General features: G+C 38.0%; 1 protein-coding gene across 4 annotated transcripts in view; it reads right to left on the reverse strand.

The window, feature by feature from the left end:
* The window catches only part of SYNE1 (spectrin repeat containing nuclear envelope protein 1), a 289,742-nt gene that overhangs the window by 28,465 nt on the left and 245,209 nt on the right, over window positions 1-16,068 (reverse strand). For 3 of the 4 annotated variants that reach the window (XM_041424009.1, XM_041424008.1, XM_041424007.1), the window contains 7 exons: window positions 15,577-15,811; window positions 14,650-14,844; window positions 12,711-12,836; window positions 11,794-11,949; window positions 9,687-9,845; window positions 9,033-9,199; window positions 2,045-2,207 (listed from right to left, as the gene is read on the reverse strand). In XM_041424009.1, the coding sequence (XP_041279943.1) occupies window positions 2,045-2,207; window positions 9,033-9,199; window positions 9,687-9,845; window positions 11,794-11,949; window positions 12,711-12,836; window positions 14,650-14,844; window positions 15,577-15,811 (1,201 nt within the window). Of the gene's footprint in view, window positions 1-2,044; window positions 2,208-6,323; window positions 6,432-9,032; window positions 9,200-9,686; window positions 9,846-11,793; window positions 11,950-12,710; window positions 12,837-14,649; window positions 14,845-15,576; window positions 15,812-16,068 lie in introns of those variants that run through there. The other variant, XM_041424010.1, reaches the window with a different exon arrangement.

Here is a 16,068-nt window from a genome sequence, read left to right on the forward strand (position 1 = left end):
AGAACTACGGGTCCTAAGCATTCCTAAGAATTACACTTTTTTATTAACCTACAGAGCATTTCCACAAGCAATGTCTAGACTATTTCTTCTCCCTAGTCTAATATTTATTTCCCAGATTTTTAAATTTATTATGTTTATTAGAGAACATTAAGCCTTTGGTTAGTTCACAAAGGAGTGTCACTTTTATGCACTGCTGTCACCTATATACAACCTTTTTTTTTTTTTTTGCTATATATGCCCAGAAGCAAATATCATTTTTTCACATTTCAAGAGGTAGGAGAATGAGAAAATAAACAAACATGTAATTCTTTAAATGAAGTTCATTACCCCAGAAAAATACTGCACTGAAGTTACCATACCTTCCCCCAGGATATCCAGATTCTACTGCATTTTTAATTTCACTAGAGACCAGCAATCTGCAAAGCTGATGCTTGGCTGAAGTAGAGGCTGAGAAATAGATAATGGTGTTTCTTTCAATAAAGGAATTTGTCCCTTCTCTTTCACAACGTAACATATTTAACTAATTTTGAATATGAACAGCTAGGACGGTAACATGACCTCAGAGGAAGATCAGACATAGAAAAGAATGCAAAGTCATTAACAGAAGAGACAGGGAACAAAGTATTTGAGAAGGTAGCCTTTTGAGGTGTGGTGGATAGTCATATAACCTCCAGCTAATAAAAAGATTGCTTTCCATGCATTGAAGTGAGTGGGTTTTTAAAACTATTATCATTATAACCATGTCTTGTATCATTATCACATCAAATCATCACCGTGTTTCCAAATACGGCATCCACCCATGGTAAGATTCACCTCTATTTCTCCCCTTTGGAGTTCAAATTAAACCACTCTCACTTCTACAGAATATCACTGCAGGCTATCACCAGAAGGAACCAGTGGAAGGCAGAGATATACCAGTCTCTGTCCCCAGAATAAATCCCCCAAGAAGTGGTTGGGATTGGATGGGATGTCTGCATAGGGGTTCTAGTAAATAATCTCAACTGTCTACTTTGTTGGTAGCAATGTTTAGCCCTTCCCAGCAGTTTACTGTCTCAGAAACACCCTTCATTAGTGACACTTCTGTGTTATAAATTATTATCCCCATGTAAATTCCATATAAAATATTAATAAGTAATTATGAACAGAGCAGTAGCACATCAGTTGAGGAGCTGTCAAAATCTCTGAGGGAGTTCTTGGCTCCCAGTTCCACGCTCAGCTTAAAGGAGCAAAATGCCCATTTTTACTCTTTATAAATTATCCACAAAATATCCTGTCTTTCCTCTTCCCATGCATTTCTTTCTCCTCTGGAGAAAGGAACCAGGAGAACATCTAACTCCTCTCCAGTGGGAAACAGAAAGGTATTTTTTTCAATAAATGACCAACAGCAGCACAAAGGACAGCAGTTCTCTCCATCAATGTGCTTCTAGGTAAAACTGCACTGGGCAGTCAAATGTACCAGGAAAGAGAAAGTATAGTAAATCATCTTAGAAGTAACATTCCTTTCAATGCCAAAAACTGGCTGAATTCACATTTTTCTACATATTTTAATCTAGCACTGCATAAAGGCTTTGTGTAGTATAAACCAACCAATTTTAACTTCACATGTATGGCTCATGCATCTTTGCGTGCAAAGTGACTCTCAAACAAGCTGCAAAATAAAACTGAGTTAGAAAGGTTGCTAAAAATAATAATTTTCAAGCATTTGCAAATTTGCAGGGTCTAATAGGTGTCAGTTTTGCCTCTGGGAACAGACAATTCAAACAAACAAAAATGACAAGACCCAAAAGGAAAACAATTGCAATAACTCGTTCAGGTTACATCTCTTGGTGCCTTACCTTTCTTGGAAATGTCAATCAGCTCCTGGTGGATTCGATGTCAAGGCCAGCAGAAGGCTCTATAAGTGACACAGTAAGTACCACTTGCCTTGATATTTAAGCATTTTGCCTGATGCCCTCTCAACTGAACTGGGTATGGGCAGCCCAAGGACACCCTACTTTGGCTCTCCCCAAGTCACTGTTCACCTGCTAAGTGTGTTGTATTTTACCTGCTGCTCATTTAGCTTCTTTTGTATCTCCTCAGAGTCACAAGTTTCATAGACGATAGGTTTGGACAGCTCTGACTCAATGTGGGCAAGCCAAGACCTCAGACTACTCATGTTTTTATCCAGCTGCTGCACTGCAACAAGGGTTTCCTTCAACTTCTTTACCCTGTAAGGAAAAAGAAATGGCAAGATTAAGTACACCCTGAAGGAAAATTTTCACAGCATGCATTTCAGGAAGTTTTCAGAAAAACTTCACTTAGATGGTGAGCTCTTCTGTTAAGTCTTCCTTCTTTATGTAACAGAAGTATATTATATGCGTATTGAGTCCTGCATTCACAGCTGCTGGTTAAGAAAAGCTGAGTGTTTACGAATGCCACACAGCATTTTCAAAGATTCTGTAGCTTTATCAGATGACCCTCAAAACCATCTAAGTAATTTAGTTGTATATTTGACCAATAGATGACAACTGCTTTTCTTAGAGGACAAATAACTTATCCTTGTACTGGTGGGAGAGTGCACTGAGTGAACAGGCCTTTTTCACACCCATGAAAACATTAAACTGAGTAACACAAAGATTTAGGTTGGAAGGGATCTTTAAAAGTCATCTAGTCCACCTGCTCTGCAATAAGCAAGGACATCTTCAACTAAATCAGGTTGTTCAGAGCCTCATCTAGTCTGACCTTGAAGATTGGCACCATCCAGGGCACCATCTGGGCAACCTCTCTGATCAAGCTGTTCCAGGGTGAAGACTTGTCCTTGCATAAATAAGTTTCAGAGCAAGAAGTCCAGCTCAGAACTTGGGGAGAATTCTTGAATTCCAAGGGCTGCTTTAAGTTGGTGTTATTGGACTATTTCAGGTTTAAAGAGATGAAATTGGAATGCAACTGCATAGTGATTTCTAACTAGTATTTTTCTTGGAATCCTGACCCTGGAAGATCAATGAGCAGGAAAAACTAAATAGATTTCTGTTTGTTTGTGGTTTTAATCAAGACAGCATTAAGCTTAGAGATTGAATAAATTCAACTAAACTTTCATCCTATCTCAATAATTTTTCCTTTAATCTGTTTGAATTGCAAAACTGTCCTCCAGTAATTCTCTCCTTCCTATCCCCATATTTCATAACATACATTATTAGTGAATTCTGTATTTTTTTCGAAGCTCTCTCTTTTTTCCTGTTGTCTGGTACCAAAAACAATCTTGAGTAATGTTCCCCTTTATACTTCTATTGCTCTTCTACTTAAGTGTTTCAATACCAGAAAGGTTTTAAGAGATAAATGCAGTTGGGAACAGACTTGGGTTGAAAAATTGGGTCGAAAAAAAAAAAGATTGCCAGGTTTGTTAAAGAAACAAAATGCCACCTAACTATCCTATAATTCAAATTAAGCAAGTCACATTTTTGTCACAATACTAACAAGCAAATTTATCAAGTGCTTCCATACTGAAAGCAGTAGTTGCAGCTGACCATTAAGATAATCAAAGAGATATTGATGTCATCTTAAAAAAATAACAAAGTTAAATCTTTCAAATTTTCTTCTCTTTATAGTCCTCCCTTTAGCTCATAGATGGTTAAACTGTGGTTCTTTATAGCTAAAAACCCTTAAGAACAGTCCAAATACAGCTTCCTTGCCAGTCTCATGACCAAAAGCTGTAGGGGTTTGATCTGTAAAAAAACCCACCTGGTGACTGCAAAAATATCTGGGCAATGTGAAAATCTGTCTGTGATGGGACTGAAGTCAATACCATTATTGTATTCGAAAGACTGCCTTAGTCCTCATCATGAGGCTATGTATCATAACACAGCCATGTCTTTAGGCTTAGGAAGATGGCAGGAGAACACCCACTGAGGGCACCCTCTCCTTGTCACCTCTGGTTCTACATACAATATTTTGTGGGTTTGTACCAACTGAAACGTGCCCATAGGGTGACCAAGAAAGTTGGTTATCATCCTTCTGGAAGGCACATACAGCTTTTCAATCTCTGATGTTATTGGAAAGGAGTGAAATCCTGTCCATTTTCTGCTTATATTTTCAAGGCTTGATGCTACTGATCTTTTGCAAGCCTGCTGGAGTAGGAAAGGGAACAATGAGTCATGCCAGCCTTGTGGAGAAGCAATGTCACTCGATCATCTGCAAGACCAGTATTTTTTTGTTTGCAATTGTGTGGTACTCTAATCTCTGTGCTGGATTTCATCTACATATTGCCTGCAGCAACTATAAAGAGTCCATCATTTAGAAAGTGCCCTCTGCCTCAGGCAAACTGCACAGGAGTACATCCCTGCCAGAGCATAAAAAATATTCTGGGCCAACTACCACTGTTTTCAGTCACATGATCTAAGTTACTTCAGAGAGAGAAAGAAAAACAGCGTGACATACTAAAACAACACCCCAACCAAACCCAAACCCAAACCCTACAGCTTCCTTCCTGTACCCCCACTACATCTACCCTTAACACTGTTTTTTTTTAATACTGAGTTTAACATAACAGGTTCCTTGCCCTTGGTACAAATAGAAACACATAAGCAAGTGATTATTTAGTCTGCTGAGAAGTTTTTTTGTTTTGACTGAACTGCAGTACAGTGTTGTGCCTCCAGCTACACTGAAAACATATCCGTGATCAAATAACAGATGCAATCCAACATGTCTGAGTTTTCCTTCTGAATTTCAGCAAGCAAAGTTGCCTATGCTCTAAAAGGTCTGCTTAAGAGAAAAAGGTCAAATTTAAAATCAGGTATGTGGGATCCCTAACCAAGTGTAATTTTGATGTTTTGAGATTTCATTTGCAAGATTATGTTCCATCTGTTAATGATTCCAATAATAATTTCATGCTTTTGTTGCAGCACCAGACAGCACAGTAACTGCACATGTTACTGTGAGATACTTGAGAGAACTTTTCTCCTTGATAATAAAAATTCTGCACTGTAATCAAATGGTTGTAACCATGACACAGTTGGTTTGAAGGTTGTTTTTCATAAAACACTTCCCAGTCTTGTTACTATTTAAAAATACTTAAACTCTCAGAAAGGAAAATACAGCAGAATTTAATTGTTTTCATGGTTTACTGATGAAAAATCATTGAACAATTTGAATGGGCTTATGATACTTATATTTTCATGTTCCAATTAATGTGCCTCAATTTCCCCAAGAAACCAAAAATTTTAGATTGTCTATTAATATCGTCTATTATTCTACATTGGGCAAAGACAGTGGGAAAACAACTTGGAGCGAAAATTAAGAAGCACAGATATATTTAATTCTACTAGTTGTAAAGAAGAAAATCTTAAATTCCACTTAAATCTAAATGGGAACAACTGTGTAAGTACAGAAAAATGCATCATACAGTAGTCATAACTACTGCATTAGTCATTTAGACAGCTGCTTACTAATATTAAACTTTAAAAGCAACATGAAAAAAGTCAGTAAGAGCATGTCACCTATGTCTTTACAGTACATCCCAGAAAACAGAAAAGGTGCTTTTTAAAAAAATATCTACTTGGAACAGTAGACAAAGTTTAAAGAAATATTCTGAAATAGTGAGAAATATTGCACTACTAAAATCAGCTTTGAAAAGATCAGTTTAATAATAATCTTTTTATGAGTAAAAAAGTATTTATTTTCCAAAGTACAGTGCTACTGTGTGGTGGGACACCAGTAAAGCCAGTTATATTTACTACTCCAATCAGTTTGCTCTTTCAAAGACTGAATATCTAGAATTCTGAACAACAGCTAAATGTCTAGAAAAGAGAATGAGAAAAGGGAAAAAGAGAAGATGAATCAAAAATCCAAGATGATATAGGCTGAGTTCAAGTATTACATGCAGTTACAGAACAGTTGTTAATATGAACAGTACAGCCAGGCTTTGATAGTTAAGTCTGAAACACTCTCTTTACAGCTTCTTTCCTTCTCTGCCTTTTGCTTGTAGTCATGGCCCTCTGATGACACAAACATCAAGCAGACAGATACAGTCTGTTTGTTCTCATATGTGTACATGCTCTCATATTTGAAAACAGCAGTAAAATCAGACTATAGTTTACATCAGACAGCTAAGAGACTTTACTAGTTCTAAGTCTCCATCGCTATGAAAAAATTATTCCAGGATCCAAAAGTACTAGCTGAAAAACAAAGTATGCTGTTATCACTGTCAACTGTTTTTCAACTGAGCAGAAAACTAGTAATTTCTAGCTATAGTACTGATTTTTACATATCAATATTTCAGTTAGTTTCCCAGCAAGCCAAGACTCAGAAAGAATAGTATCAATCAAAAGCAAACAAAAATAGCTGCCTGCCTTGTGATATCACAGTTACAGTCTGGGAGGTCTGAATCCACACTGTTGTCCTCCGCCATCCTCACAGCATGCAAGTCTTCCACCACAACCATGAAATTTTCCAGTATTAAAAAGAACTTCCACTCCCAAAGCCTGCAAACACTGTTCTTTTGGAGGGGGGAGGAAAGGGGACGCACTTTGCTGGTGAGTACTGTACAGAAAATGTTTCATGCCAAACAAATGTTAACAGCCGTTGCTCGATAACATGACACTGGCTGGTGACAAGTGGTCATGTTTCTAAATAAAACCTGCATTCATCAACATGTGCCAGATTTGATCCCCAGGAATGTGGACTGGGAGTGGTAGGGGAAAGGATGAAAACACATACAAAACCTTCTTTGCAAAGCCTGAGCAGTTGCAGCAATAGCACCATTTCCTGGCTGTAAACAATGGTAACTTTTTTCACGAGGCTGACATATCAGAAAAATTCATCTGAAAGGATTACATGGTTCTAGAAGGGAAAAAATTGAAGTCCCTGGTGCAGAGACAATTCTGCAGCTGTCTAGTTACAGACCTCCTCTGAATGGAGGGGCAATAAAGAGTAATGGGTAAGGGAACAGAACGGGACAAACAAAGATACTTTTACAGGTGACTGGAGAAGTTTCACCACAAAGTATAAAACTGGCAGGTAAAGACTGAGACTGGACAAGTATTACCATCAAATATTACTAAAGCACTTTCACACTGCATTTTCTATTATTTCACAGATATAGGAAAAGAAAAATGCTCCAGGCAAGAGATTACACTGTAGCATTGCAGAAAAGTCTGCAGGCTCTAATAATTTATTAATAGTGTCAGGCATCTGGAACATGAAAATATGTATTTTTTTCTCAGTACCAGGACAACTAATATGCCTTTACTAGCTTAATGAAGCCAAAATTATGTTATATGATACACTCCAAATTCCAAAGTATCGTAACAGAAACACATGCCAATTTATAAGAACATATACTAAAGGGCCTCCAGAGCATCTAAAAAATTATCTTGAGGGTTTTCAACCCTTTTGTCCACTGGTAATTAGACATCAATAGAAGCATTTTGTGCATACATTAATCAACAGCCTGGGTTTTAACGATTTCCAGCTTAAGATACAGCTGAACTACCAAAATTTTCATAGCTTAGCATCAAACCTTTCCACAATTCATTTCCAAACTTCAGCAAGTTTGCAGAGGTTTTTTTTCACTTCAATGGGCACTGGAATGTAAAGTGTTATATGTTTAATTGCATACAATAATGTTGAACATGCCAGATGAGAAGGCTAAGTTGAAATTATCTGGAAATATAAGTAAATAATACTTTACATCCATTAGTGTAGAACTAGGATTTGACACTTCATGATAACAGAACGAGAGGGTTTATGTGTATAGTATTGCATCTTATGTCTCCCCACCTGAGAATGATACAAAATCCTAAATCTTCACCTCTCCCTGTAGGGGGGACTAATCTGCAATACTGCATAGACAAGACAGAAAATTTTAAGATGTGTTCTGCGGTTTCTGAATGCAATCCCTTTTTGCTAGAAACATTTCTCTGAGTAAGCATTTCAAAAGAATAACATAAAAATATATCAAATATACTTTAAGTTCAACAATTGGAGATGTATCCCATCCACTGAAACCAAGCAGGCTCCTTAATGGTAATGCAGCACTTCTGACTTAATCCTTCTGTAAGAGATATATGGTGTTCACTACTTTAAAATGAACTACTATTAAAGGAGCTGGAGCCACTGGAATGCTTCTGCTTATATAAAATTTACTGCTCCCATGCTCACAGATTTCAGAGCAAGAATGCACTAAAACCATATATAAAAAGAAGAGACAAAAAAAGACTATGAAAGTAAACAAACCTTTTGCTGCTAACAGGACTAAACTATTACTAATGTATATGTCCTTACATAAAGAAATGTGAATAATAAAATATATGAGCTATTTATGCAATTCATTAACTGCAAAATTGTGAGAAAATTATTGTTGGTAATGGAAGGAAGGCTGTAGAACAACTAAACAGAAGATGTTGAAACAAATACATAATTTTCTTTACATATCAAACCACAATCCGATATTTTTTTAAGTTCTAAAAATTCCTGTTATACTTTTGACCTTGAATAAAAAGAGTCTTTAAGGCTGTGCATGCATCTACCTGCAGTTACTCTTCTCCATCCATGAAAAAACATGATCTGGCAGAAAACTTAAGACTTAGTTTTGGACCTGCTCTTCTTGAAATACAAAACCACAAAGGCATTGTTTTGATTCCATTGCCAAGAAATTTTTAGAAAAACTACATTTGCATCCAGTTTTAAGCACCATGTAAAGTAAGGTGGTACTAGAGCAAGGCTCACTAAATCTGATTGCAACTGATCCTATATTGTAGAAACATAGAACTGTTAAGTTTGGAAAAGAGCTTTAAGATCAAGTCCAACTGTTAAACTTCTACCATCACCATATTATTATAATGAAGCTTTTACATGACTCTTCTTGAAGAAATGTCCTGTACCATAAAGTAAAACAGCAAGTAATTTTCACAGAAATATGTTGATGGTTAAAAATAAATTTATTTCAGAATTTTTGAAATTTATTATAAAAAGGCCAACAATAACAGATTTTAAATGCATGATGTCTAGCAAATTAAATCTGTCTCACTTAAAACTTAGAAACAAAACAACAGTCTTACCTGGCTGCAATAAGATCTAGAAGATGCTGCCACCTGTCATTGATCTTGCCAAGTTTGTACTCGATCTCTGATGCCTTACTCTCATGGCTGGCTTTAGCAAGTCTTTCTCCCATTTGCTGAAGCTGGATTTTGTTCTTCTGGGCTACAGCAATTTCCTCTTGATAATCCTAGAGAGTAAAGAGCAATCAGAAGACAGGTACTTATTCTAAATATACTCCTCTCTACACTACAAAAGGAATGGTACAAAAATACAAGTGAATGTTGTTTTTTCAGTTGATTGGTACAGTGGAGTGACAGCCTCTTATATATTTGATGGATAAACAAAAACAACTGCCAGAAGAATGAAAAAATCCTACCCAACACAACCCAAAACACAATGCCTTGTATAAATATGCTATAGTTGAACTCATTACAGCCAAGTCTGACTGGACACTTAGTAAAGCATTCAGATGCCTCTGACTTTGCATTCACTTCATTTTCTGGTATTCTGGGAGGTCCTATCTCAAGAAAGATAATTAGGAAAGATAAAAGGAAAATGCTGCATAGTGAGAGAGCACAAACACCAGAACACATCAGGGTAAGGTAAAACCTTAATTTCAGCTAATTCACAAACAACTAAACAGTTAAAGAAGAGTATATAAGTGTACACTATACCTTTTTAAGTTTCTCAATCATTTCTTCTATGAGGATGTCACCATTTTGAGACACCTTACTTTCCATTTGTGTCAGCCATTCACAGAGCTCCTTGTTCTTCTCACTGAAGACAGCCCACTCATTCAGTCTCTCACTAACTTGTTGTCGACGCAAGGAGACCTGAAACCATTTGCAAAGAGTAAATGAAACTAAAATAGCAAATGCATTCAAGACATGCTTAAAACGCTTGGTGCCTCAATGTGAATTCCTCTAGCCTCAAAAAAGTGTTGCAGCCACGTACTTGCCATTGAAACAAACTGGAGTTGTACAGCAAAAATTTCTGTGACTGCCTGTAAGTTCAGGGGTAAGCGCTGATCTCAGATTTCCTGTTAGCTACATCCTATGCACAGACACAGGCACCCAAGCGTTAAGCTCAGGAGCTTAAACAATATCTTGTTTCATGACGTCTCTAACCTGAAGTTTTCATTAGAATATAAAAATTGCATTTTCTTACAATTATTGCTCACTTATAAAATTTTATAAAATATATTACTTTATTTTTAGTCTCAGAGATTAAATTAAAAAGAAAAATGCTTCACCAAAGCATAAAAAAAAAAAAGATACAAATATAGTACAGGTCAAAGTCCAAAAGTCTGTGCCATTTGTGCACGAGCACATGAATAGAAAGCTAAGTCCAAGATACACTGTATTTTGCAAAAGTAATTTTTTACTTGAGTCTCAATACACTAATATCATAGATGACTATTTCCTGTGTACAGGCATGACACCTTGAGAGATTCCAAAGCACTGAGGTGTGCTCTGACAGGAAAGATTAGGCATGACACATCAAACAAGCAAATGTTGCAGTTAACACAGAAGGAAGGAAAACACTGCTGCATTTAAGAAATAGCTGCAACTGTGGTACCACCTGCAGTGGCAGACCAAGGTGGACACTGAAATCAAAACAGCAGAACAAGCTAAGCAGTAAAATCATCTCTCCAGCTTCAGATATTGGTACAACTACTTACTTCCTTCCCACTGTGATTTGGGTTATTTCTGACTTTGTATCGTAATTTCAGCTGAAAAGACGAAGCTCTTTCACGAATTAAAGTGACAAGCTTTTTAACTACTGTGTTAGTTTGAACAGGGGCACACACGTGATCTTGCATTTCCTTTTTGTGGTTCTAAACTTGATGACAGCTTACCGGAAATAAGCAGCAGATGAACAAAGGGTTGCACTAGGTTACATTCTGAAACACTCAGCATGCTCAAAACTAAGATAAAACTTCTTTATTTGGCTCCTTCTTTTACCATAAACATACAAGCAGTGACTGAATCATAATTTAGATGTATCTACACTTGCTCATTCAAATGCAACTAACACATAACATGTTCTGTGCTGGTAATTGTGAAGCATTTTTCCTACTTTGGGGGTGTTTTTTGAAGCCTTCACAGATTCTTTACATAAGGTAACTATTTCAAGTTAGCCCCAGCATATCTGGACTGCAATCTTTACTGAACCACAGAAATGACATCAGGATCATCTGAAAAGCTGGTTAAGGAAGACTCCACTATCTGGAGTGCAAATCAGAGACCAAAAGCACACTGATAGCATGATGCAGCTGAAAAAATTAAACAATACTCCTCAGCTCCATTTTGCATGAAAGCAAGTCCCCCTCAGACTAAAAGAAAAGCAGACATTGAGGCCTGAAGTAGGAGAAGGTATCAGCAGAACTGAAGGTACAATAGGGCAGTGTTGAGTGGGGAGAGGACAACCTTTCTGAGTACAGGTCTTCCATCAAAGCAAAGTGTAACTGTATTATTTCTGTGTTTTTTCCCAGCCAGCCGTGCCAAGTCCCACAGGTCACAGCGTGAACCTTTGGTTGATTTTTCAAGGCTGTTTAAATATGACCTCACAGACATTACAAAGTTCAAGAGACCTAGAAGCACTAGCAGTAACAAAAAGAATATTTCAATGGATGTTTCGCCTGACTCAGAAAGAATTCACTTTTGAATATAGGTGCGTCTACATGAATCTTTTCTAAAAGCTGCCACTTGGGTTCAATCTTTCTCCTAACACTTTTGTAGCCTGCATATTGCTCCCATCAGTGCTCAGTGCTGTACTTGCCTGGTGGCACAGCTCTTCCCACTGCCTGTGCAGGAGCTCTATTCGCTCACTCAGGATTGAGATATCGTCTGCGCTGATATACACAGACAGGGTCTCCTTCAGCAGGGAGAGGTTTGCAAGGTCATCTGTCCAACCTTCAACAGCATTCTCTAACTCCTTAAAAGAAAAACACAAGGAAAAAGGACCAGTTTGCTAACAAATAAGAACTTGACTATGCTGATGAAAGAGACAAGCAGTGTTACCCAAAGATTTAAGCCACAACTGAACAGACCCACCATGTCAAGCAGCCTGTTTCAGCCCCATCTCAAAGAAAAAGAAAACATCAACCCCAAATGTACCAATATTTTCAGAGTTATGATGGTATTAACTCTCCAGCAGAGAATGAAACATCAACCTTGTAACAAGAAGTTGCAAACTAAGATACTACTCAACTCTCTGAAGTTCAAAGTTATCTGGGAAGTTCAAGTACTGGTTTGGACTTATCTATATTGAAAATAATTTCAAGTTTGTAATCCACGTCCAAAATGCAAATAATATAGCCTAGAAGTGTTGTCTAAAATCCCCCATAATCACTTCACCTCAAAAAAAATCACTCAAACAGAAGTTTAGATACCATGAGTTTAAATTTGAGTTTAGAATTTCTGTAATAAAAACACACTCATATAAAGCCCTTCGACAGTATTTTTCAGACCTTGTTCTGGCATCACTTTGATCAGATCTATATTTACTCTGAAGGATTTGCATTATGGTGAGATTACTCTGGTATTATGGTGTCCATATGTTACATGGACCATTTCATGTCACAGGGATGGCTGACTGGTTTGCATCGTCAGTAATATGAACCCAGTTAACAACAGAAGAGGTTATGCACAAAGGCAAACAAAGACTAGACAACAATCAACAGAGAAATGCCTTACCTTGCAACGAATCTGCTCTGCATGCAGCTCATCATGGTGGTCTGGCAATGGCTGAGAAAGCTTTTTCTTGAATGATCTTAGTTTCTCCAGTGAGTCTCCTATGCCCTTTTCGCATTTTTCCCAGTCCTGAAAGCAGAATGTTTGTTAGACTTCAGTTCTGGTCTATGATATATTTATGTCAGTTGATTTGCCTAAAAATAACATGCTCTGAAAACTCCCTTTAAATAATACAAAAAGTGTCAGAATTTGAGTCGTGTAGAAATGTGTAGAATTTTTTGTGTGTAGGTCTCTGTTAGTAGAAATACACAAGGTCTTCTGTTATTAAAATTTTGTCTAGATCCAACTCCATCCTTTCAGCAGTCTCTCCCTGACAAAATTAATTTTCCACTTCCTTTCCTGAATGCCTGTATTAAACACACCATTACTCCTTTACAACAGCTTCATTCAGATGCATTAATCTCTGTGAAAAAAACCAAAAAAACAACAAGTGGTTGGGGAAACTGCAAATTCAGTGCAGATTTAAGTAGCATCTTTAAATCAGCATCTTCAGTATCAGTATCTTCTTTAAATCAGGATTCTAGCAGCTACACCCTGCTTTAGTGTTTGTATACTTTCCAAAATTTTTAATGTGTTCAATGCAAACAAACCCTATAAAGTAGCAGCATGGTTTTACCTGCCTCACGTGCTTGTTAAAGCCTTATATTAAGACAAAAAGATCCTTAATAAGCCAGTCAACCCCCAAAGAATACCAGCTGTGTGATACCAGAAAACACAGAATCTGAATTGAAACTCGCATTGTATTGAAACTAAGTCTTCTGTTTCAAGATATTCTCCTTCTACCACTGCCTTTGTATTTCTCTCCTTCTTTTTTTCCAGTCCATGCCAGTATTTCACGATCACCTTGATGAAGAATTAGACATATCAAAGAATATGACCTTGAGTGAAAATAGCCTGTGATGTTCTTAACACTCTTGCCCTGCTCCAGCATAGGGTCCCTCCCATGGCAGAGAATCCTCCATGAACTTTTCCATAAGCTCTTCCTATGGGCTGCAGTTCTTCACAAATTACTCTGGAGAGGGTCCCTTCCATGGATTTGCTCCAAAGCCTCAGGAAAAGGCTCCAACAACGGTCTGGTACAGAGTCAGAACCAGCAAAACAGCCCTAGTGTGGGCCTTCCATGGGGTCACAGATTCCTTTGGGCATCCACCTGCTCTGGTGTGCGTCCTCCATGGGCTGCAGGTGGATCTCAGCTTCCCTACGGACCTCCATGGACTGCGGGTGGTTTTCTGCTCCACTGCAGAGTTCCATGTCTCTACCATGAGCTGCAGGGTAATCTCTACTCTGGCTCCTGGAGCACTTTCTACTCCTCCTTCACTGACCTTGGTGTCTGCAAAGCTGATGCTGTCACACCGTCTCACTCCTCTCTCTGTATGCAATTGCTCCTGCACAGTATTTTTTTCCCATCATCTTAACTGTGTTATCCTAGAGGCACTACCACCATCACTGCTGAGCTCAGTCTTGGCCAGAGAACCATCACTAGCTCTCTCAGACAAAGGGGAAGCTTCTGGCAGCTCACAGAAGTCATCCCTGCAGCTTCCAACTAGAAAAACTTTGTCACTCAAACCTAATACAAGTATGTGTAAAAATTTGTGCAAAACAAAATAATTTTTTTATTTATTTTGAAAATAGGAGTAGTATGGATATACTTTATTGGTAGTATTCTGGAAATATCAATTACATGTATCAACTGAATTGCAAGCCTGTTATGAAGTATTACCACTCCCAGTTTCCGAGGTGGTGAAGGGAAATTGTTAGTTCATGTACTATAAATGCAGTTCCTGTATTTGTGTTTGTCCATTGAGAGAGCTTTCCTCCACCAGGGCTCACAGAGAAAAATCACAAACCTGCTGAAGAAATACAGAAGGAATTTCACACTTACTTTTAGCAGCAAAGCAAGCTGTTTCTTTTGTTGCTCCAGCTGAGTGCTAACTATCTTCCAGCGCTCCTGGATTTCAGTAAGCTCTGCTTGCAGGACTGCCTCAGCTCCACTGTCAGCAGAGAGCAGCAGTTGCTTCCCAGCCTCCACAGTGAGGATATAACTCCCTTGCTGCCTTAAGAGAACTTTCTCTTTGAGCTGAAAATATTAATAGTTTTCTGTCAGCTTTGTCCTTTTAATTACAATTAGCACTTAATCATAATCCAGTAATTCACTCTCAAGCCCATATTTTAGTTGGTTGCATATCCTGTCTTATGCATGAGCTATGGCCCAAACACTTTACCCTAACATTTTCACAGTCATTTACTGCAGCAAACCTTTAGAAAATTTCTCCAGGGAGACGAAGACATGAAAGACTTCTTACTCCCCATTAATGTCAGTATCTCAACTGCTCTTAAAGAGAAAGATTTCCTCTAGAGCCTGCTATGCTTATAAGGGTTATTATTATTATTATTATATCCATCTTCCAGCTAAAAAGCTTGAAGACACCAAGCTGCTTACTAGAAACTGCTAACCTCTCATAAAGATGAACACTCAGGGAATCCTTGTTATCTAGTATATATTCCACAAGCAGGTCATCACTATATTTTTAAGACATGTTTCAGTGTAACATGTCTTAAAAATAACACTGGCTGAAAGCAAAAACAGAAGCAAATGCAGCTGGAGAGCGAGGGCTCAGTAAGTTCTCTCTTTCATGTTCTTTATGAACTCCACCTTTGCTTCTGTCACACTTCTGATGTTATACCAGTTCCAGAAAAGAACTGGCAGAGCAGACAGGCTGAATCTAAGACATTTAAAAGACATTTTAAATGGTGAAGACTGTAAAAAGATAGGGATTTTTTCCTTTTTCTTCAACCACACTGCACATACCTGCACTTCATCCAGCAGCACTCTTCCCTGCTGCAGTGGGATAGGAGCACTGCCCAGCTCGGTCACCGGCTGACAGGACATCTCCAGCAGCCACTTGCGCAGCTTCTCCGCCATCTCCCTGTAGCGCTGCCACTGGTGAATCCGGCTGTCAATGATCCCCCTCATCTGCTGGGCTCGGCGAATTACTCCTTGCCACTGATTACTCAGAAGAGTCAGGTTCAGATTAAATTCGTCCCTATTAGAAATAGATAAATAATAAAAAAGACACAGTAACCTTCATACTTGGATATGTTTGGTTAATGAAACAGACTGAAGTGAAAAGGAAAGTGTCTGTCAGCCAATTACAAAACACTAAGAGAAAAGCACTGACGTCTTGTGAAGGCTGACTGAGGATAAGGACTTCACACTTCATGTACGGGGAGAGTTAAGGGAATCCAATTATTGACACCTTAAAAACCCCAAACCCTTAATGCACAAAACTCTTCTACCTTC

The sequence above is a fragment of the Onychostruthus taczanowskii genome, unplaced genomic scaffold, assembly GCF_017590055.1.
Source record: "Onychostruthus taczanowskii isolate IOZ18803 unplaced genomic scaffold, ASM1759005v1 scaffold8, whole genome shotgun sequence".
NCBI classification, from domain to species: Eukaryota; Metazoa; Chordata; class Aves; order Passeriformes; family Passeridae; genus Onychostruthus; species Onychostruthus taczanowskii.